Source organism: Rosa rugosa, chromosome 2 (assembly GCF_958449725.1).
Source record: "Rosa rugosa chromosome 2, drRosRugo1.1, whole genome shotgun sequence".
Classification (NCBI taxonomy): Eukaryota; Viridiplantae; Streptophyta; class Magnoliopsida; order Rosales; family Rosaceae; genus Rosa; species Rosa rugosa.
This window is the reverse complement of record NC_084821.1, coordinates 7017579-7039792: the sequence shown is the minus strand read 5'-3', so window position 1 is coordinate 7039792 and position 22214 is coordinate 7017579. Positions and strand designations below refer to the sequence as shown.

The following is a 22214-nucleotide window of genomic DNA, read 5'->3' as shown; positions in this document are numbered from 1 at the left end:
TTTCGACCTGGATTGCTTCTTTCCATTTTGGCCAGTCGTCTCTACGTTGACATTCATCAACAGAGCGAGGTTCGACATCATCGCTAGTTATAATTTCAGTAGCTACTGCGAATACAAATATATCATCGATGATAATCTCATTTCGATTCCAAATCTCACTTAAGCATGCATAATTTATCGAGATTTCTCTATTCTCGAGAGTGGGTTCAAACGTTGGAGCGTCCCCCAACGTTGTCTCTTCTAGGACGGACCCATAATCTGGAATTATCTCGTGAGATGGATCAGTTGAGATCGCGATGTCTAGTGGATTCGTTTGTGCTGGTTTTACTCTCTTCCGGGGATAGGAATCCTTCGAACCTAGTGGTCTACCTCGCTTCTGGGCAGGGACATGTGACTGGTTAGCCGCCATGGTCGTACCTCGTCCATCCGGGACAACGCGTCCTACAGGGACATCTATTCTTGCAGGCACATTTGCAGCAGGTATATGTGATCTCGTCACTTTAGCTAGATCAGAGAAAGCGTCTGGCATATTTTGGGCTACACTCTGTAGATCTAGAATTCTTCGCACTTCATTATCGCATTGTGCGGTTCGGGGATCAAGATGAGACATAGTGGGGACATTCCACGTCAATTCACGTCGTTCATCAGGAACGGTAACATTCTTATCTCCCCCTAACGGCGGGGAGACTGTCTCATCAAAGTGACAATCCGCGAATCTAGCGGTAAAGAGATCGCCTGTCAATGGCTCTAAAAAGCGTATAATGGATGGGGATTCATAACCGACATATATGCCCATCCTTCGTTGAGGACCCATTTTTATACGTTGTGGCGGCGCAATTGGCACAAAAACTACACACCCAAATACACGTAAGTGCGAAACATCAGGTTCGTACCCAGTCACCAACTGTAACGCGGAATAAGGTTGGGTGGCAATGGGCCTTAGTCGGACCAACATGGCTGCATGCAAAATTGCATAGCCCCACGCAGATACTGGAAGCTTGGTGCGCATTACCAAGGTCCGTGCGATCATTTGTAATCTTTTAATGAATGCTTCTGCGAGACCATTCTGGGTGTGAACATAGGGAACTGGATGCTCAACATTAATCCCGAGGGACATGCAATAATCATCAAAAGATTTTGATATAAACTCTCCGGCATTATCAAGTCTTATGGACTTGATTGGATAATCCGGGTGGTGAGCCCTTAATTTAATGATCTGGGCAAGGAGTTTAGCAAAAGCAGCATTTCTTGTGGACAATAGTGTAACATGTGACCACCTTGTCGATGCATCAACCAAAACCATGAAATATTTAAATGGTCCGCATGGTGGTTGGATAGGTCCACATATATCCCCTTGTATCCGTTGTAGAAAAAGGTTGGAGTCTTTTTCAGTCTTTGCATATGATGATCTTATATTTAATTTTCCCAATGAGCAAGCTTGGCATAATGTGTTACTGTACACAAGATCCTTATTGGTAAGGGGATGCCCGTGGGATGAATTTAGGATACAGCGCATCATACTTTGACCTGGGTGTCCCAAACGGTCATGCCAAAGCAAGTAGTTGCTCGAATTGGTTAGCTTCTGGCTGGTTATGTGATTCGCCTCAATCGATCTAATGGTAGCCATGTAGAGACCACTCGAGAGGCATTTTAGCTTCTCCAATGTCCGCTTCCGGCCATACAAATTGGAGGTTATGCAAAGATATTCCACTCCTTTTTCCTCAGTGGTTTCAACGTGATAACCATTGGCTCGAATATCCTTAAAACTCAATAACGTTCTTCTGGAACGTGGAGAGTATAGGGCCTCATTAATGGTAAATTCAGTACCATTGGACAACATAAATTGGGCTTTGCCATGGCCCTCTATCAGGTTGGATTGTCCTGATATAGTTGTCACAGAGGTATGAGTAGGCAATAAGTTTAAAAAAAACTTCCTATCTTGGAGATAGTGTGCGTAGTAGCACTATCAGCCAGACAACAAATTTCTCCACAAGACATGCCTATTCATATATTTAATTCAATGGATCACATGTATGAAAATAAATAATTTTATTGAATTAAACATCCAAACATAACAAAATTATGCAAAACTAATATTCCAAAGATCACCAAAGATAAACTGAAAAATAGAAAGCATTATTCATAACAATAACATAGATATGGCACAAGTGCCTATTATGTCCATGTCCTCGAGTTTTCAATCCTCGATGTATCCATTAGCTGCTTGGAAATCAGTAATCTCCAAGGTGGTATCCATAGGGAAATCAGTAATCTCCAAGGTGGTATCCATAGGGACTGACTCTTCCACAAGGTTGGCCTCTTGAGTTCCGCGTCTGGCGTGATACTCTCCTATCTCTTCATCTGTTGCACGACAGGTGCGGGACCAATGGTCAGTGCCTCCACATCTATAACATAGATTATGCTGATTTTGAGGGCGACGGGCCGGACCAGGGTTCTCTCTAATTTGAGCCTGTCGGACTTGGGCATTTCGGTTTCCACCATGTGGGCCTTGTCCACGTCCTCCTCGACCCCTTGGGCCATTGCCTGGGTGGTCGCGGTCATATGGGCCATTTCTGGGTCCATTTCTTCGTCCATGCCTTGGACGTTCAGACCTTCTTCCCCTTCCACGGCCCCGGTTCCTCCTTCCACGATTATTTTCGTGATGGGCAATAATATTTGCTTCAGGCAAAGGAATTGCTCTAGTACCGGTGGGCCTTGCTTGATCATTCCTCAAAAGTAGGTTGTTGTTCTTTTCAGCGAGCAACAGGATGGTGATTAATTCAGAGAATCTAGCAAAGTTTCTTTCCCTGTATTGTTGCTGCAGGACCATACAGGAAGGAGGGAAGGTGGAGAAAGTTTTCTCCAGTAGGTCAGCTTCTGTGAGCTCTTCTCCACAGAATTTTAGGAGTGACCGAATCCGGCAGATTTCAGAGTTATACTCATTGACAGTCTTGAAATCCTGGAAGCGTATGTTCTGCCAATCGTGTCTTGCTTCCGGCAAGTAGATGGCTCTTTGATGGTTGAATCGCTCTTCTAGAGCGACCCAAAGAGATCGTGGGTCCTCTTCAGCTAAATATTCCACCTTGAGTGCTTCTTCCATATGTTTCCTGATGAAAATCATAGCCCTTGCCTTCATGTCTTCAGGGGTGATGTTGTCAGCAATAATCGTTGATCTCATCTTATTTGCAGTCAGATGAAGCTTGACATCTTGGGTCCACTTGAGATAGTTCCTTCCGGAAACTTCCAAAGCGACAAAGTCAAGCTTGTTGAGATTTGACATTCTTTGGTTGTAGAGCTTGTAGACTGATGTTGATTGAATGATGAACTACCTCTTCTCTGCAACCCAAGAGTTATTCACCTCTTCTCTTGTCAATCTGCAATCCGAATCCTAGAGCTATTCGTGCTGATAACGTGTTGTAAAATGGAAATGTTTCAGAAAATGGAGAGAGTTTTGCTTCAAAGAACTTGAGAGAGAGAGAGAGAGAGAGAGAGTTTTGATGCAGAGAGGGAGTGTAGTATTTTCTGTTTTTTCTATCATCCATGGATGAGAAATGGATTACATATATAGTGGAAGGCAAGGAACATATAGCCTAAAATCCTCTATAAAACAAGGACCCTTAAAGTCCTCCTTAAAACATGGATCCCCTAAAACTAGGAAAGAGGAAAGCATCTTCTAATATACAATAATTTACATGATATATCCATAATAATTTACAACAGGAAATAGTATATCATTCTACTCGAACGTTCCGATGATCATGATGAGTTTCCACTCGATGGTTTAGAGTTCTTAAACTTTAGATGAAATAATGCACCCCTAACACAATATATAAGACTCGCTTAATGATCTCCTGATCACCTGATGAATCTTGAATGATCGATCAGTTGCTATATTCTGGGAATCTGGGAACGTTCTCTTTCGAAGTCCCTACCAAATGTATTAGTTCTATGCATTACTGGAGTTCCGTGGCTATATGTAAGTGGTCGATCGTCGTACTGGTACAAGCAAAACAAAAATAAAAGATATTAAAAGTGGGATCTAGGTAAGCTAACAAATGATTCGTCAACCAGCCCATCAACGTAGCATATAACGTCATAAAAAAAGAGCTTGTAAATCATTGCAATCGTGAAAGAAAGCCGAGGGTGTAAAACAGAGTCGGAAAAATCACCGTGGATAAACTACTCGGCCATGCAACAGCCAACCACGGGAAGATCCAACATCTCGAAAAGTTTTCGTCTCCAATAAACTTCTCTAGTAGTAAGGTATTCTTTTGCGTTGAGACTCTTGTAGTAAGGCATTCTTTAGAAGCAGAAACAGATCATCCATATTTTTTTGAGAAAAATTCAGTCACCGTCCCCAAACTATGCTGCCAAGGTCAATTTGATACCCGAACTCTCAAAAGTATCAGTGTGATACCCAAACATGTATTTTGACATCAACGTGATACTTCCGTTAAAAATTCCTAACGGGACCGTCTGTTTGCTGACGTGGCAAGTACGTGGGCTCCAAAAAAAATGTAAAATGACCAATTTACCCTTTTTTAATTCATTTTTTTCCTTTTCATTTCTTTTTCTTCTTTCTCTTCTTCTTCTTCTTCTTTTCATTTCTTTTTGTTCTTTCTCTTCTTCTTCTTCTTCTGGGATTTTCCTCTAGCCAAACCGCCGCAACTTCCGCCGCAAGCTCCGCCACCACATTTCCTTACTTACCTGAAATCGTCATCAGCCACCAGCCACCCACCCCAATTTAATGATTTTAATCATCAATAGTACAATACAAGCCAATACAATTCGATAGCTCGATCAATCTAATCACGGTGAAATTGCTAAGCAATGGCAGCGCCCAACCAACAAACCGGTCAACCAAGCTCCCATGTTCATGTGCTTCTTTAAAAACTTCTTCTCCTCCTCATTTCCTCATCCTTTGAGATATTAAATGCCAAACTCACTTTCTATAATCTGCTTCTCTCGGCATCAGACAACTATCTTCTCTCCAACATCAATCTTCTTCCCATGCTTGCCAACTCTCTCTCTCTCTCTCTTCTCATTGTCCAGACTATGATGTTCCTCTCTTGCTCTTGCTTTTTGCTTTGTTTAAGTCTCTGACTTTTGTCAATGCCGAACTACTCATCATCTCTTTTTATCAATTTGATCATCTTTCTTGTTTTTTTTTTTTATAGTTATTCCCTCCTTTTTCTTCTCCCCACATCTTCCCCATTGTCTGCCACATCTTCCCTTTTTCTTTGTTTACAATTTCTTTTTCGCATGCTTGCACACTCTCCCTCTTTTCCTTGTCTGGTGTATCACCTTCCTGTCATGCTTTTATGTTATTTTTAGTCTCTCTTTTCCTTCCTCTTGCATTTGTTCCTCCACTTTTAACGATCAAGCTCTTCTTTTTGCGTCCAAGGCTCCAAGCATTCTCCATGTTCCAGAGAACGATCTTCTCTACCTTGTCTCCGATCTTGTCTCTGCCGCCTTCTCCGAGCCTCCCAGCGGCTGGTCCTCCCTCCACAAGCTCGCCGTTCTGCTTCTCTTCAATGTGAACACACCCAATCACAATCACAAACCCAATAACCATAACATCAACCATCCTCAATATCACACACCCATAATTTACCACAAAAAAAAAAAAAAAATCTAATCTTTACCCAAGCCGTCGATGAACGCACGGCCACCGCCACCATCAAGGCTGCTTCTCTTCAATGTTAACAAAGAAAAATAGTACAAATCTTTGAAAATGGATTGAGGAGGAGGGGAGGAGGTCCTTGAGGGAGGTGTAGGACTCGGAGCTCTTGAGGGAGAGAAGCTCCAGGTCGAGCTGCGGTAGCCGATGGCGCGGCGTCACGGCGCCGTTTGGGGTTGGGAAGCTGCAGCTATGGCGGGGCTTACTGGTGGGAGTGGTGGAGGAGGATAAGGAGGAGAAGAGGTGGCTGAGCTTGGTGGGGACGACGACGGAAGTGGAGATGGAGTTGCGAACCGGTCTCCCAGTTGGTTGCGCAGGACATCAGAGCCTCCTCCTTGTCGCCGACACCGGCGACGATCCCCGCTGCTCCGACTGTTCTTCATAAGCCACAAACGCTTTCGATTAAAAAAAAAATTCTCCATTTCGGCTGCTCTTTGTAAACCCACAAATCCATTCCCAGAAAAATAACCAATTGTGATAGAAAGGAGAGAGGATCAGATTGGCAAAGGAAGAGAGAGAGACAGAGCTCGATCTCATTTTTTTCTTTTTTTCTTTTTTAATGTTTTTTCTTTTTAAAATTTTTTTTTATTATAATTAATTAGTTGAGAAAGACAATTTTACCCTTACCACATCAGCAAACAGACAGAGCCGTTAGGAATTTTGGACGGAAGTATCACGTTGATATCAAAATAGGTCTTTGGGTATCACATTGATACTTTTGAGAGTTCGGGTATCAAATTGACCTTGGCAGCATAGTTTGGGGACGGTGACTGAATTTTTCTCTATTTTTTTCATCTTAGACCCGGTTTGGTTGACATGAATGTCAAAATAGGAAAATGATACCGATATAGAATGCAATATGTTTTGGTATTTCCATAAAGGTGTTTGGAACATTACTGGAAATTAAGTTCTGGAATTAATTTTTCATTCCTATCGTAGAGTTTGGTAAGTCATAAGAATAAAATATAAAATTATAATTTTCAATAATAACATTTTACTATTTAAAGTATAAATATGACATCAACTTATAAGGAATATTAGCGGAGGAATAAAAAAAATTTAGAGGGATAATTTATGTAATTTTGCATTTGAAAGTGGGAAATGGAAATAGAATATCACCCATGACTAAGTAATTCTATTCAGGCTTTATGAGGGAGTGAATTTCCAGTCAAATTTCATTTTTTAGTTCATTTCCAATCTCTTATTACAACCAAACGACATTTTTAAATGAAAAATAAAATTAATTCTCATTTCATACCATAATTTTCTGTTATTCAAACGGGGCCTTAAGGTCTTACTTTAAGACTTTAAGGTCTTACTTTTCATCTCACGTAAAAAAATACTAGAATAAATCGTGTACTAAAAGTAAGGAGATTTAACTTAAATCAGGCAAAACATAAAGTGGGTGGGAGTCAAAATAAATTGGGGTCTTCATCCAATACCCAAATTTGATCCAGCATGTGGAACTGGAAGTGACAAATTTGTGTGCCCCTCACCCCAATTAAAACTAAAATGACAGTTTTAGGTTAAGCACAATTATAAATTTACAATATATGCCACTGTCTCTCTATCTTCCAGCCTCTCTCTCCCTGTTCTCTTTCTCCCAGCAAACCGCATCGCCAACGTCGGCCTCCGGAACCTCGACCTCGAGAACCACGTCAAATACACCGTCTTCGAGGTCCTCAACGGCGACTACCTCCTCTCGAGATCGAGATCGAGATCGAGATAGAGATCTGCTGCCTTGATCTGATGTCGGTGAAGTTATGGCTCAATTGAAACTCATCACCGCTCTTTTTGTCTCCTGCGTTCTTCTACCTTTGACTCATGCCATAGAACTCACGGTTCAAGCTTGCTTGCCGTGTGTCATTTACTTTACTGTTTTGCAGTAACTTGTCATTGATTTGCTATATATTTGTAATTGCTATGTCCTATGTGCAGACCAAGGTTGGTGATGCTGCCAAAGTGCCAAGAAGAAATGAGCTTCTGCACCAACCTTCCATGTCGTTCTTCTCGTTTTCTTTTGCTAGTGAACATTAATTTTCTGGATATTTTTAATTTTACGTTGGAGTTGAGGCTAATAGACAATGAATTCTGTACAAAAAAAAAAAAACTAAATAATTCTTAATCATACACAAGTTAAGGTAAGGGGTTTTGGCACAAATTGGGTCAAACTTTTCTTGGTGCTCAGGCATGAAAATATTAGTTGATTTAGAAAAGTAAAATTTAACAAATACTCGTGTGAGATTAAGGGGTTTTGGCACAAATTGGGTCAAACTTTAATCCTTATTTATGAAGAAATTACATGAATCCCCTAGCTCAGTTTGGCACTTATAAGTCCTTCAACTGATCCAACGACGCCCACAACTGTCACAAGAAAGCAAACAAAACTGAATGCCTGTAATACTATCCATTTCTTGGTCCATGTCCCAATTTTCTTTTGTACAAAGTACATCTCTACAGGAAAATATATAGTCAAGGGCCAAAAGTTCAAGGCGCCTAACACTCCCAAAACTTGGTTGAAATAAGGGAAGAGGATTGCGATTATTGTAGTTGAAATGACATAAACAGTCCGGAAACATAGCCTGAAGGGGTTCACTTCAAATCTCGGAAACATTGGGATTTTGAAGCCGTAAAAGTTGTTCACAAATGCACTGTTTGGATACTTCTTGCTAAACCATCTCTCAGCAACTGCAAATACTGGCTGACTAAAGATCTGGAAGGTTAAACATGTGAAGAGAAGAACATAACTACAAGAAGTCCAAATGATGATTCAACTTGAAAATTTCAATATCACAAAGTTGGTAGTAATAGTACCTGATATCCTCCCACCAAATGAAGAACTATGCAAGCATTAGCAAAATCAATGAGCCAGTAAGGCTCGTAAAACCCAAATCCGGTCAAGAGATTCCCCGGCGTGTCATCCCCAAAGGCTGCATATCCAAAGCAACCGCAGCAGAGGTAGAATAAGGTTGTGACAAAGATGGCAATCACAGAGGCCCTCTTCATTGTGTGATTTTCCGCTGGAGGGGACTTTAACGTATCCTAGATGGTTCAACAGATGTCACAGTTCAATATCAGCTTCTAAGTTAACCTTGTTTTTTTCATATGTTTCTAAGTTCAACACATGTCAAAAAGATTAGAAAGTAGACCTGAATCTCAAAAACAATAATAGAGTATGGATAGGCAAAAGCAATGTCCCCAAGTGCTTGGAAGATTAACCATAATTTATCAGCAAAACTAGAGGCTGCAACTCCTGACAAGCTCCCTTTAATACTCCCATTTTCTGCAATTGTAATCACACCTTTAAAGAAGAGCATCCAAAATCCTGATTTCTATTCATAATTTTGGCAACCTGGTAGAGCATCACTGCTTTCTAATGAAGTCTTATTGAGTTTTTCTAATGGAAGAATTACCTATTACTTTGGCAAAGCCGAGGCCAAGTCCAATAAAAGAGTAGGCAAAGGACATGATTGCTGCAATAACCGAAAGCCATTTCATGTTATGGAAATCTGGTATTTGTGACACAACAATCTGTACGGCTCCAAATATCAGCATATACAGAGTATCCCCATATGTACATGAAGCCTGATGCCCTTCCTTGTGATAACAGTTTGACTTCAGAATCGCTCTAAATTAACAGAACACAAACATAAAAATTTTCAGAATCGATAAATAAACCTACAAAATGAGAGAGCTTAAAAGACAAGAAAACAATAGGCCTCAGATTCTCATTACAGTGAGAAAAACATCATGAGCAACAAGTACCTCATACTAATTGCAGTAGTAAGCACATAAGCAAATACCAATTCCATACATGCTGAAATATAGAAGGAAACCACAAAACCAGGACTGTTTTCTACCTGAACTATCACTTAAACCAAATCAGAAGACAAATCCTAAAGAAGACCAAGCCAAAAAAAAAAAAGTGGGGTTTAATTGGGTGCTTTTACTATTGAGATTCACTCTGACCAGCCTCCATGTAAGAGTGGTTTCGAGTTCCTGTTACAGGGTCAGTAGACCTGTAACAATCTGAAAGGAGGGAAGAAGAAATGTAGGTGATAATTGCTATACAAAGCATTGAAATCGGGCCTCCAATCTATCCAAGATGTGCAATACTCCATGCCAAAGATAGAACGCCAGATCCAAGAACAGCAGTAACGATATGAGCCACACAACTCCATAAGGTTCCTGATTGATTATGAAGAGCTTCCCACTAGAACTCCATAAATTCAAGACCAGAGTTACTAATTTAGACTGAGAAAAGATTTGTAATTATCTACCAGTCTTTATTAGTGGATTGTCATGGTCACCACATGAAGCACTATCGGCTACTTAAAGAGGGTTTTGATCTGCCATGTTTATTCAACTAATAGTAGCTTATGAAGCTTCAGACATGCAAAGGAAATAGTATAATGAAGAAGACTAAAATACCAAACATGCATTGATGCAGCTAAGCACAATGCCTTGTATGGTACTTGTTTTCATTTGCCATTACTATGCATTTATATATCACTCGGCCTTGTATCCTTCTAAAGAGATCCCTATAAGGCTGTTTGATCACCCTTGTTCTATTCCATTGGTCTATGTGTGTAGTTGAAAAAGGCACGAACAAAAGTCTACTTAAACTAAACTTTTGTCAGGTCCTTTTGAAATTAACAAGTGATAAGAGTGAAATTAAGGAAAAAAGAAGCCTGTACTCAACTAAATTACAAGGCCATGGAATAAAAATTTATGGCTGTAATCGTTTTCGAGACCTTAATTAAAACATTACAGCTATGCATGCCTTTAGGATGCTAAACCTGTGAGAGGGTTGACGTATACAGTTTTATTTGGGTCCTTTCCAATAATAGAAGAATGGCTGTCATGGTCACCTTTCTATTTATTTTTCCTAAAGAGTTAGATACACATGCAACTGTGACTAGTGCAAAGTTGTAATAATGTGGGTAAGTTTATTCCTTTACATAATATGGCTATGCTGAAACAGAATACATTTTTAATATTCTTTTACCTTGGTATGACAAAGTACAAGTTGATAATAGTCCTAGTTTTGTACCATCTCCAAAACCCAGTTGCCAAAAGCATACATCCTTTGTTCCCATTGATCCTACTTTATTTCTCCTCAGTGAATCATTGTGACTCTGTTTTTGTTCTATCAGCAGAAAGCTACTTTACAAAAGTAGCAGGCAGTTTGGCGGCTGAAACTAGTTATGAGGACACATAATCTAAGAAGACAAAGTTGAAAATTTAAGTACGTATTTGAAGTCCCAATACTCACCAATCAGTATAAATTTGATAGAATCAGATAATGTGCCAACAGACCAAAATAATAACAAAAAATGTGGAGGCAAATAGGTCACGGTAAAGTGTTCGACAAATTGTCTAAAATAAGTTATGACAATTGACAAGGCAACTGGTTAAGCGAAACAAGCAAGTTGGAGTATCCAGTTGCTCTGGACATTTCCTGGCTTTATCAGTTTGTGCAATGTGCAATGTGCAATGTGGAAAATGTGTAAAAGAAAATGACTCAGATAATCCATAACTTGTTCAAAATTGGTCCAGAAGGCAAAAAATAACTGGTTTTGGGCCAGTTTGGTATTCAACCATCTGACCCAAAATTTCCCTTTGTTTCAGGTTGTTGACTCATTTCTTTCAAAACCGAACTTGCATCAATTTTTGTTTTTGAACTTGTACCAAGTTGAACTACTAGTTTGACACAGTGATAAGTTGAGTAAAACTAAATCCAAATTTTGGTCTGGTTGGAATAGAGTGGATAATCAATCGAGAAATGTCAACATTCTTCCATATTGGTGCTTGTGTGAGGAGGCATTCAGAAAATCTACCAAGTCACGCATTCAAGAATTCTACCGAGTCACTTGAGTTGAAACAAATGAACTATTGAAAGCATATCAGAAGACAACTCAAGGGACTAAACTAGTAGATTGAAGAAAAGTCCTTAACATAAATGTAAAAAAAAGAGCCAAGACACTCAAGTAGACAATCCATTTATCTCAAAAGCAGTGAGAGGGTTGGTAAGAATTTCATACTTGACACTGCCAGCAGCTGTAATCGTATAGGCAATTCCAGTGCCATACAAGCTCTCATGTACAAATACGGCAGACACTGTTTGCAGCTTTTCTCCTAATATTCCATCATACACGAGTCAAAGTTATGAGAGTTCAAGGAAATGTTCAGTTGGTCATAGAGATTGTATCATTAGAGGTTAGAAATGCCAACCTAAGTACAACTTCACAGCTTCCAAATAGGACCTGTTTCGGGTCGGGGAATTTGGATCTGGGTATCTGTAGCAGTCGGAGAGGATGTTGTTGGAGACAATGGTGACCAAAGCAAAGACTAGCATCAGCAATGGACCGGCAATCCACCCTAGCTGAGCCACACTCCAGGCCAGGGATAACACCCCTGCCCCTATCACACCTGTTATTATATGTGCCATTGCCGACCATATGGTCCCTATATACACAAGAATTCACATAAAACATTAGCCTCCAAATCATAGATTTGATTCTGCAGATTCTAATGTTCTATTTCAGTAGTAGTAGCCTTGCTTTAAGCCAACTAAAATTTTGATCAATCAAGAAGAGTTTGAGTACTACTTGAGGGTTTCAAATGGTTATGTTTCAAGAGTCGAAAAAAGTTGGTTAATTGTCTTTAATGGGTCCAAATTTGAGTTGTTTTGTGTCCAAATCTTCCTATTGCAATCCACATTTGAGGGCAAGGTCTTTAGAAATGAAAGGATTATCAAGTTGTTCGTAAATTGTTCAAACTTTGATAACATTACGGAAGGGAAATTGATCGAAAGCATATTAATCGAGTCCAGATTTGCTGTGGAAATGAAGTCTAGTAAGCATACATTTCTTTTTTTGGTCTGAAAACATAATTGTGGAAATGCATAGGGAATCAAGAAGAAAACAATCACAAAAAGGGACTTGCTCAGCTGCCATTCAAATTCACAGTTAACCAAAAACATGAACTTGTATAAGCCTCAAATAAGAACCTTATATGCAGACCAAAAAAGAAAGAAAAAAAGAACCTTTTCCAGAGAGGCAGAGATTTAAACATTTTCTTTGCTCAGCAATCTTAACTCTATATCCATAATTCATCAATGACTTGTAATACAAATAAAATGAGAACTATTAGCTCTACGGGGATGCCAAAAAATGAAACCAAGAACTGAAAATAATGGGCTGATATAAAATTACCAGTTCTTTTGATAGGTTCACTGGGTTCCATTGTTGAAGGAAAGCCAAGGAGCAATGGTGACTGCTGATCATGTTGTTCTGCTTCTTCCCCACCCATCTTTCTATCCTCAAAAGATGTTTGATCCTACGTACTTGTCAGAGATTTGCAAGCATTTATAAACCTGCTCCACCAAATTTCCATTCAAAGAAAGTTAGGCACAATGATCCTGCCGCTTAACTAGTAAGCAGATCAAGCAAGCCACAAATATGGATTGAAAGCAACAGCTAGTTCTGTTACTTCGGTGATTTTTCAACATAGTTGAAGTTCAAAACTTGCAACCAATTAGGAAGAACAATCTGCCCTCTCATCAGTCATCACACACACGTGTAGTTGACGTCTATCTTACTTTTCTGGTTTGGGAAATAGTTGACTGGTTGGTGCTGGCTACCAAACAATCATTTCACCAACACACGATGACTGATCACATGAAAATACAAAAACAAAAATGTAAGAAACCCATTGATGTACTCTAATTTATCTATAAATGGAAATAGTATATCATTCTACTCGAAACGTTTGAATGATGAGTCTCTAATCGATGGTTTAGAGTTCTTAAAATTTAAACACCCCTAACACAATATATGAGACTCACCCAATAATCTCCTGATCACATGATGAATCTTGAGGGATCGATCGGTTGCTATATTCTGGGAATCTAGGATTCGAAAGAGTTCGAAGTCCCTACCAAATGTATAATTTCTATGCATTATTGGACTGCCGTGGCTATATATAAGTGGTTGTCGTACTGGGACAAGCAAAAGAAAAATAAAATATATATATCTAGGTAAGCTAACAAATGATTCGTCAACCAGCCCATCAACATTTGAATTTAACGTCATAAAAAAAGAGCTCTGTCATCATTGCAACCGTAAAAGAAAACCGAGTCGGAAAAATCACCGTGGACGAACTACTCGGCCATGCCACAGCCAACCGCGGGAAAATCCAACATCTCGAAAAGTTAGTAATTAATAAGGTATTCTTTTGCGTTAAGACTCTTGCATACATTCTTTACAAGCATAACTAGGGCTGTCACTTGGTTTGATAATTACCAAACCGACCGAATACCAACTTATGTTTTAGGTTCGGTAAACCAACTTTTTAGTAACCGAAACCGATAAAACCAAAATCGAAAATTACCGAAAAAGTTAGTTTGGTTTTGGTAAATATTGAATCTACCGATTATCTAAATATTATATTTATATGCTACAGTTTTCAATACACATACATGTATATTAAGAAATAAACATAAAAACTTTTAGGGGTTGTGCCCGTTTGCCCAAAATCTCTTGGTATTTTGCCCAATCAATTTATCATCTTTGTATTTTGCCCAATTACACAACTTTTAGGGGAAAAGACTCATAAGGGTAGTCTTTTCTAAAGTAGTGCCTAGTGTATCCTAAGCTGACTTTTGGGTCCAATTTCATCTTTTTCTTAGAAAAACCTGTTTCAACTTCTGAGAAAAACAAAACTAGCCTTCAACATGCCCACGTTTTTCACCTAACGGCCTCTTGCCTAATGGTTACTTTAACAGGCGGAATCACTGCTGCTTGTTTCTATCCTAAGCTGAGGCAAATTTTCTAATAATCAGAAAATCTTGAGCTTAAAAGATAGTATAGGATACTTAGCCAAACATGATTATGATAACAGAAATAACTTGCTAATTTAAAACTTGATGAAGTGGGTGAACACACTGAAAATATTTATATAAACATAATTACAAGCTAAGAATTCAGAGCCTCATTCTCAGGTAAACAGCTAAAAGGCTGTTTAGCTATTCATGAGAATGATTACATTACTTACTTGTAAATGGAAGCACACTTCACACTAGACAGGAAAGAAAGATCACACTGCTACTTCTTGAGAGAAGACTCTTCTGCTCAAGTTCTTAAGCTATCTTACAGATTGTGGAAGTTTTTTATGTGTGGGGATTTTTCGATGCCCTTACAAATGAAACTCAAGCTCCTTATATAGAGAGTGGACCTCAAACTTAAATTTAAAAACATAAAATATACAGTTCAACTCCGTGATTTCCTGCTTTCCTGAGTGCTCCTGTTGGTGGAGGTCGGACAAGGAAAAGGCAGGTTCCCTTTTGGGTGAAATGTTTTTCACCTTTCCTTTTTTGAAAAGCAAAAGTAGCTTTTGGGAAGAGTCCAAAAGTACTTTCGGTGTTTTCTACACCTGCTGCTTCACATGTTCTCGTCTGTTTCAGAATTATGGCCTAAGACAAAGGAGTTGTTGTCAGCTTGGGCCATTCTATCCGTTGTGGCATTATCTTCAACGTCTGTATCAACATACATCTTGTAGTGGTTGTCATTTTCAAGTCGTTCTATCCACTGCATGCATGCCATCGTTGAGTCTATCTCTTTTCTGGTGAGAGATAGAAATAGGTCACTGCTGACTACGTCAGGATGATCATAGGCAGTGATAATAGTTTTTTCTCCTGCTGCCAGGAAGGTATTGTTGATATCTTCAGAGATGATCTTCTTCATATATTCCAGGGCCATGGCTTTCATCCATGGGATGCTTGAATTTGGTTGTCCGTTGTACCCAACACAGGCAAGTTGTAGATATTTTCTTTGAATAATTCTCACATAATGATATGGAGAAATGTATTCAACCTCGCCGTTTGCCTTTCTAATCCATTCTGGAGGAGTGGATCTGAACTTCAGTCGAAGTGTACAGTCATTTTTTCTGATATTTTTGACTGTGTTGACAATGATGGGCGGCAATCCTTTTAGATCATCATTTGTTTTGCTCCATAGATTATGGACAAAACCATTTTCAACAAGCCAAAGCTTGTGTTCTTGAGGATGTTCACTCTGAACATTAACCAAGTATCTTCCAACGTATGATCCTGAGACAATGAAGAGGGTTGGAGGAACAAGGTCTTCTGAATTGTGTCTTCCTATCAGATTGTGGAAATCATGCCAATCTGATTCATTGAGTGCCATGATAGGGACCCTAGCACTTTCTGGATGTTCAAGGAAGTTAATTTTTTCTTTCTTAACAGCACTCTGCTGTATTTCTTCGAACTGTGGTCTTGCATTCTCGTATAGTTCTTCAGCTAATGCAAAGAGAGCTGGAAACATTAGACCACTGCTTCTTTCCTGAAAGGCAAATAAAAGATTATCCAGAATTGCCTTCTGGTGGTAAGCTAATCTCCTGCCAGTTCTGAACACAGGAGTATCGAACGTTCGAAGTTCATAATTGAAAACATTTATTACTCCAGTTGGAGTAGGTTTGCTTTTTGGCAAAGCAACAGCCGTCAACGGTCTTGATGAGCCTTTACCGTCTGCCGTTTGAGACGGGCTAGTCAATCCTTTACCCTGGGATTGATCAGTTGTGGCTAAGCCTTTTGAACTTAGCAGGAACCTCTTGAGGATTTTTTCTTTGGGATCCTCATCGGTTTCATGTTCTTTCCCAGCTCTTCTGCTTCTGGGATTGCGATCTTCGTCGTCGTCATCATTTCTTTTACTGAACATGGCTAATTCCCTTGTTAAGGCGTCTGGAAGATAGTTCTTATTTCCTGCAATTAATTCAACAACATAATCATATTGGTTAAGGAATAATTGCCAGTTAGCTAGTCTTCCTCTATCAGCAGCTTTATCAAGTTTGAAGTTTTTGAAATTCTTTACTCTGGCACAATCGGTGCGGACAGTAAAGGGTTTTCCAAGGAAAGCTGGAGAATTTAAAATAGTTTTTTTGACAGCCAAAATTTCTTTTTCCCCTGTGGGATAATTCAGTTCTGCAGGGCTGAACTTGCCACTACAAAATTTACAGATCTTTTCAATGTTAGTTCCAGGCGCTTTCGCCAGAACAACACCGGACCAGTAATTATCACTCGCATCTGTCTGGAGGATAATCTCATCATTCTCTTCTGGTTGTTGAAGAGGAGGGAGGTTTTTGCAGAGATTTTTTATCTGCTTCACAGTTTTTTCATCATCTTCTGTGAAGTTCCATTTTCTTTTGGAACTTGTTTTAGGTGATAACATTGCTGTTAACCCTGATATTTTTGGGATGAAATCTCTTCCATAATTTATGACACCAAGGAATCTCTCTAGACTTTTGGCATCAGGAATTCTATCTGGGAATTTCCAGATTTTCTCAAGGATGTGAGGTTGGAGTTTTATCACTCCATTCTTGATATTTATTCCTAGGAAATCAACTTCATCAAGGATAAAGAAGATTTTCTTTTCACCTAGGATAATTCCATGCTGAACTATCAGCTTTACAACCTCATGGAGGTGTTTCATGTGTTCTTCTCTGTTTTTGGAGAAGACAAGAATGTCATCTATGTAGACGATGCAGAACTCCGCAACATGTTTAAAGATATTATCCATTTTTCTCTGGAAGATGGAGGGAGCTTGCTTTAGACCAAAAGGCATTACTAACCATTCGTAATGTCCTTGAGGTGTTCCAAATGCAGTGAGAGGCACACTCTCAGGATGCATCTTGACCTGCCAGAAACCTGACTTTGCATCGAATTTCGAAAAGACTTTGGCTCCTCTGAGCTGGTTGATCAATACTCTTACTTGAGCAATTTGATACCCGTCTTTGACAGTCTTCTTGTTGACATCTCTATAGTCAATCACCATTCTAGCTTTTCCTCTTAGCGTTTCTGCATGGTTTCTTACGTAGAATGCTGGAGCATGATGAGGGCTAGTGGAAGGTTGAATTAATCTCTTGTTCAGGAGATCTTCAATATCCTTTCTGAATTCTTTTTGATCTTCCTCTTTGTATTGAGGAATGGCTTTGACATGACAGATGGCATTCATGTCATGTAATCTTAATTCACAGACCACTGGGTCTTTTTCCCAAAACTTCTGAGGATCTACATCGATGTTCTGCTCGAGTAGTTTCTTGATTTTCTCAAGAGTGGGAATTTTCTGGGACTCAAGCTTATTCTGAAAGTGCTTGAGGTTATGCTCGTGGATGAAACTAGCTTCTTCTTCTTCACTAGTTTCTGCTTCTTCTTCTTCTGAAGATTCTTCAACAAGTAATTCTTCTTGTTGTTTGATTTGGAGTATGGGTTCAAATTTGGGTTTGTAGGGGGTAAGATCACCACTATTTTGTTGCGATCTCTGATATTGGGTAGTAAAGTTTGGACCTACAATACTTTTGGCCTGAGTAAGCCTATCAGCCCAGAACACCCGTTCTCCTTTTCTGAAACCTATTGCTTCTTCATCTTGAATAAATCTCTGTTGGAGAATGAAATCATTACCCAACAAGAAATCTGCGCCTTGGCCTTCAGATTGCCAGACGTTATGGATGATAAATGTTCCTCCACCAATGGTGATGTGAACATTTTTTGCTACTTTATTCATGGTGAGATGGCTTCCATCAAAGGTAACACCAGTAGCTGTTTTCTTTTCTTCTTTCCAGAGTTTTTCTGGAATTGCAAATCTCTTTGCAACTGTAAATCCCGATCCATTATCTACAAAGGCATGTAGATGATATTTTTTGTGATCAGGGAATTTTAGTCCAATCTCTATGTAGTTGCTGTATCTACTCGTAGAGACGACTTTCGATTGTTGAAGCTCATTTTCTTGAGCTTGTTCCTTTGGAATGAATGGTTTACATTCTTCTGGAACAATTTCTGGTGGTTGTTCAACCAGTTCAAAATTTAAATTTTCATCGGTTTTTTCTTCTTCGATGAATTCTTCCTTTATTTTTGAGGAAGATGGTTCTAGAATTTCTTGGAACAAAGTTTCTACTTCTTTCTCTTTTTGTTCAGAGAAATATTCTTCATATTCTTGTTCAACCAGTTGGCTGACAAGACCATTCTTGGTTTTTCTTCTTGCTTCAGCTATGAAGCATTCTTTGTGATAAGTCTTTTTTGACTCTTCACAGAACATAGGGAGACCATTCTTTTCATGACATAAGCAGTAGTCACAAACGAATGTACCAGGGTTCACCTGATAAGAAGACATTAAGGATTCTGTCTTGCTTTCTTCCCAGTTTTTGATTCTCAAAACATTCATTTGTCTGGATTCGAAGTACTCTACTTCAGAATCTGTCTCAGACTCAGATGAATCTTCTTCTTCAGACCAGGCAGAATAAACTGACCTGTCGTCTTCTTCATCATCAGAATAGGCTATTTCGTAGCCTTTCATATTTGCAGTATCTACTATATGCTCATATTCTTCAAAGAGAGCCTTAGTAGATCTTTTACCCTTTTCCGGGCATTCATTGGCATAGTGCCCTTCAGCTTTACATAACCAACATCTGCAAGCTTTCTTGCTTGGTTGTTTATGTTGATGAGTATTCTTCTTTTTCTTGAAGAATTTCTTTTTTGGATCTTCTTCCGGTTGTTTCTTGTAATTGGAACTTTTCTTGAATTTCCAATTCTTTCTTTGATTACTCTTTTTGAATTTTTTAGAGTAATGTTTCTTTTTTTCTGTAGAACTTGGATTCATGACATCCCCAGTTGGTTGGCATATCCAGTATTCCGTAACAGAAATTTTCAACTCCTTTGAGTTGTTTCTTGGCCATCTTAGCTCTAAGATTGGCTTTGCATTGTTCTTTCAGTAATTGCCGGATTCTGTCGGCAATTCCTCCAACTGAAAATCTTTCAATTGGTTTTTCTGCTATGCTTTCTCGCACAGCTGTTCTCCATGGTTCAGGGAGTTTCCTGTGCAACAGGTTGACTAGATCAGTGCTTTCTAGTTCCCCAATTGTACAGTAATATTCTTGAAATTCATTCAAGTATTCTTCAAAATATCTCATGTCACAAATTTTGAGAGCATAGATATTTGATTTGGCCGTTTCTCTGGCCTTTTCACTCATATTTGCAGAATCTCCACAGAACTGATCGTACAGGGGTACTGCAAAATCATACGGAGATTTTGAAGCTTTGATATCTTCAAGCCATTCTTTTCCTCTGGCCGTTTCTTTGAAAGAGAAATAATATTTCTTTGCTACTCCTGTGAGAGTAGTTTCAAAGTACATCTGAAGATCAGGAGCTTCGAATTTTTCAAAGGTGAGAGCAGATGCCATCATCAGGCTATCTACCCATTGGTCAAGAGTTTTTCTCTTGTCTAGAGTTTTATCCAGATCTAACCAGATACCAAAATTGGTAATTGGTACTCTGGGTATCTTGTCCTCTGGGACAAATCTTTGAGAATTTCTTTCTCCATTTCTGCCCGTAGGGGCCTTCTGTATAGGGAGTTTTACCTTTCCCTTTTCTCTGGTGATGGAAGTTTTGGAGCTTTCTCCTTCTTCCATTTCAACATCCTGGTAGGGAAGGAGTTTTCTTTCCTTTCCTGGATTGAAATTTTTCATTTCTTCGATTAGTTTTTCTAATCTTTCTGGATTTTCACAGAATTCTGCTTCTTCATATAGATCATAGAGCTTTTGTGCTCCAAGCATATTGACTGGTCTATTTAGATCAGCTTCAAGGTCTTCTTCAGTAATTGGATCTTCAATAGTGGATTTTGTGCCACTAGTACTAGCTTCTCTAGTGTTGTAGCTTCTTCTGAGAAGATTTTTGTTTATCCTGATATTCTCAGGACAGACATCACTTTTTCTGTGATTGTCAAAATTTAGACTGATTTCTCCAGTCTTTCTGCTTTCATAGATTTTAGCTTTTGCATTCTCTGCTGGTAGCTTCGGACCAGATAATTTCCATTCAATAGGAAATGTTACTTCATTCCAAGTAACCTTGTGGATCTGTTGTGAATGGTTCTTCTGACTGGTGAGGAATCCAGTAGTAAGACCAGGGATGTTTGATATCCTTGTCTTTGGCTCTACTGTAGTACTCATCAGTTTATAGTATATTCTCTATACTATTGCCAATTCTTGCATATCTTTTTTCATAGATATGCCATCTGTCTTGACTCTCAGTCTGAGACAGTGAGCTGCATCTTTCAAGCTGGTAGAGAAGTTGGGGAAGTAGTTGAAATATGCTACTTGGTTGCACAGAGATGCTTCAAGGGTTCCCAAAAGACTAGCTTGAAAATCTTCCAGTCTATTGTCTTGTAAGACACATAGAACTGAACAGTTTATGCCTTCACGAGCTAGAAGTTTTATGCCTACTTGGACTGCTCCAATATGCATAAATTGATAATTTTTTGATCTGGCTCTGGCGACTTCATCTGGAGTGATCATCAGTAGATCTGTTTCTCCTGTTGTAGAGGGGGTTGTAAATTCTAGCAACTTGAAATGATGGCTGTCCATCAGGTCAAATGTTCCCCTTTTGTATATTTGTTTGAAATCTAGCTTTGGAATTGAGGCGTTTTTTACCTCATGCTCGATTTCATTGTATTCAAATTCTTCAGAATTTAGGAGTTGTACTCCTTTCTTTTTCCCGAAGATGCTCATCATATTGACATCTCGAGTTTCTTTCGGGTTTTCATACCGAATACTAGTAGAACTAGTTGAGGGATCCAGAAAAATCAAGTTTGGAACAGGATTCTCTGGTCTTTCTAATGGTTTGAATTCATTAGCTTTCTTTTTTACTGTAGGCACTTTCTTGTCCTTTAGTATAGTCTTCATAGAATCCAGCGTTTTTTGCTGTTCATTGATTTTTTTACTAACACTTGTTAGCTTTTCTTCTTCCGTTTTTGGAAGCCCTTTGATATAATCCAGTTTATTTTCCAGTTTTTCTAACTGGTGGATTATAACAGGAATTTTTTCTAGATGTTCTTGATATCTAAATATTTCTTGCTGCAGGATCTGATATTTTTCATCAGAAGATTTTAATAGAGAATTCAGTCTCTCTATTATTAAATCAGACATTGTCCCCATTGGGGATTCCCCTGCTGAGCTATTTTACAAGCTCTGATACCAGTGATTTGCGGATCTAACCAATGCTCAGGTAGTCAAGAGGTTTTTGTTCCTCTTCAAGTACATATAAAAGATTATCAATATCTTCTTCTAATTTATAGATCCTGGTTTGGAGTCTATAAATAATATCCCAGTAGTTGGGAGTTTCTCTGTTAAGACGTTCTCTATAGTCTTTCAATTTTTTCAACTTTTCTCTTTCTTTTTTCAATTCTTTGCTAGTGCTTTTACAAATAGCATTTAATTCAAGTCTGTCAACGATCGAAATTATGAATAGTAAAACTAACTGTTTACCTTCGAGATCGAGGATGAAATTTAGCTGCAATTATAATTTAGACAAATAAATTCAAAATGGGCCCACCACGTTTCATCAAAAAACAAAGGAAGTAATAGTAAAAGCAAAAATTAGAGAGAGAAGGGGGTATTAATGGTATAAATAATTGGTGAAAGGAATAGTTGGGAGAAAAAGAGAAAACTTTTGTGTGAATGGGGTTGA

At 38.9% G+C, this 22214-nt stretch overlaps 1 protein-coding gene and 1 long non-coding RNA gene across 2 annotated transcripts; both read right to left on the bottom strand.

Moving 5' to 3' along the window:
• Positions 1 to 5155: 5155 nt before the first annotated feature.
• Positions 5156 to 6494, bottom strand: LOC133733561 (uncharacterized). Its single transcript, XR_009857784.1, has 2 exons — positions 5646 to 6494; positions 5156 to 5529 (listed from the first exon to the last, which is right to left on the bottom strand). It is a non-coding gene; the product is annotated as an uncharacterized LOC133733561 (long non-coding RNA).
• A 1450-nt stretch (positions 6495 to 7944) lies between these two features.
• On the bottom strand, positions 7945 to 13212 carry LOC133730162 (probable amino acid permease 7). Its single transcript, XM_062157810.1, has 7 exons — positions 12898 to 13212; positions 11915 to 12148; positions 11725 to 11818; positions 9094 to 9308; positions 8830 to 8963; positions 8495 to 8722; positions 7945 to 8393 (listed from the first exon to the last, which is right to left on the bottom strand). Exons 1-7 carry the CDS (start codon positions 12992 to 12994, stop codon positions 7992 to 7994), a joined length of 1404 nt encoding a protein of 467 aa, XP_062013794.1. The 5' UTR covers positions 12995 to 13212; the 3' UTR covers positions 7945 to 7991.
• Positions 13213 to 22214: the final 9002 nt, after the last annotated feature.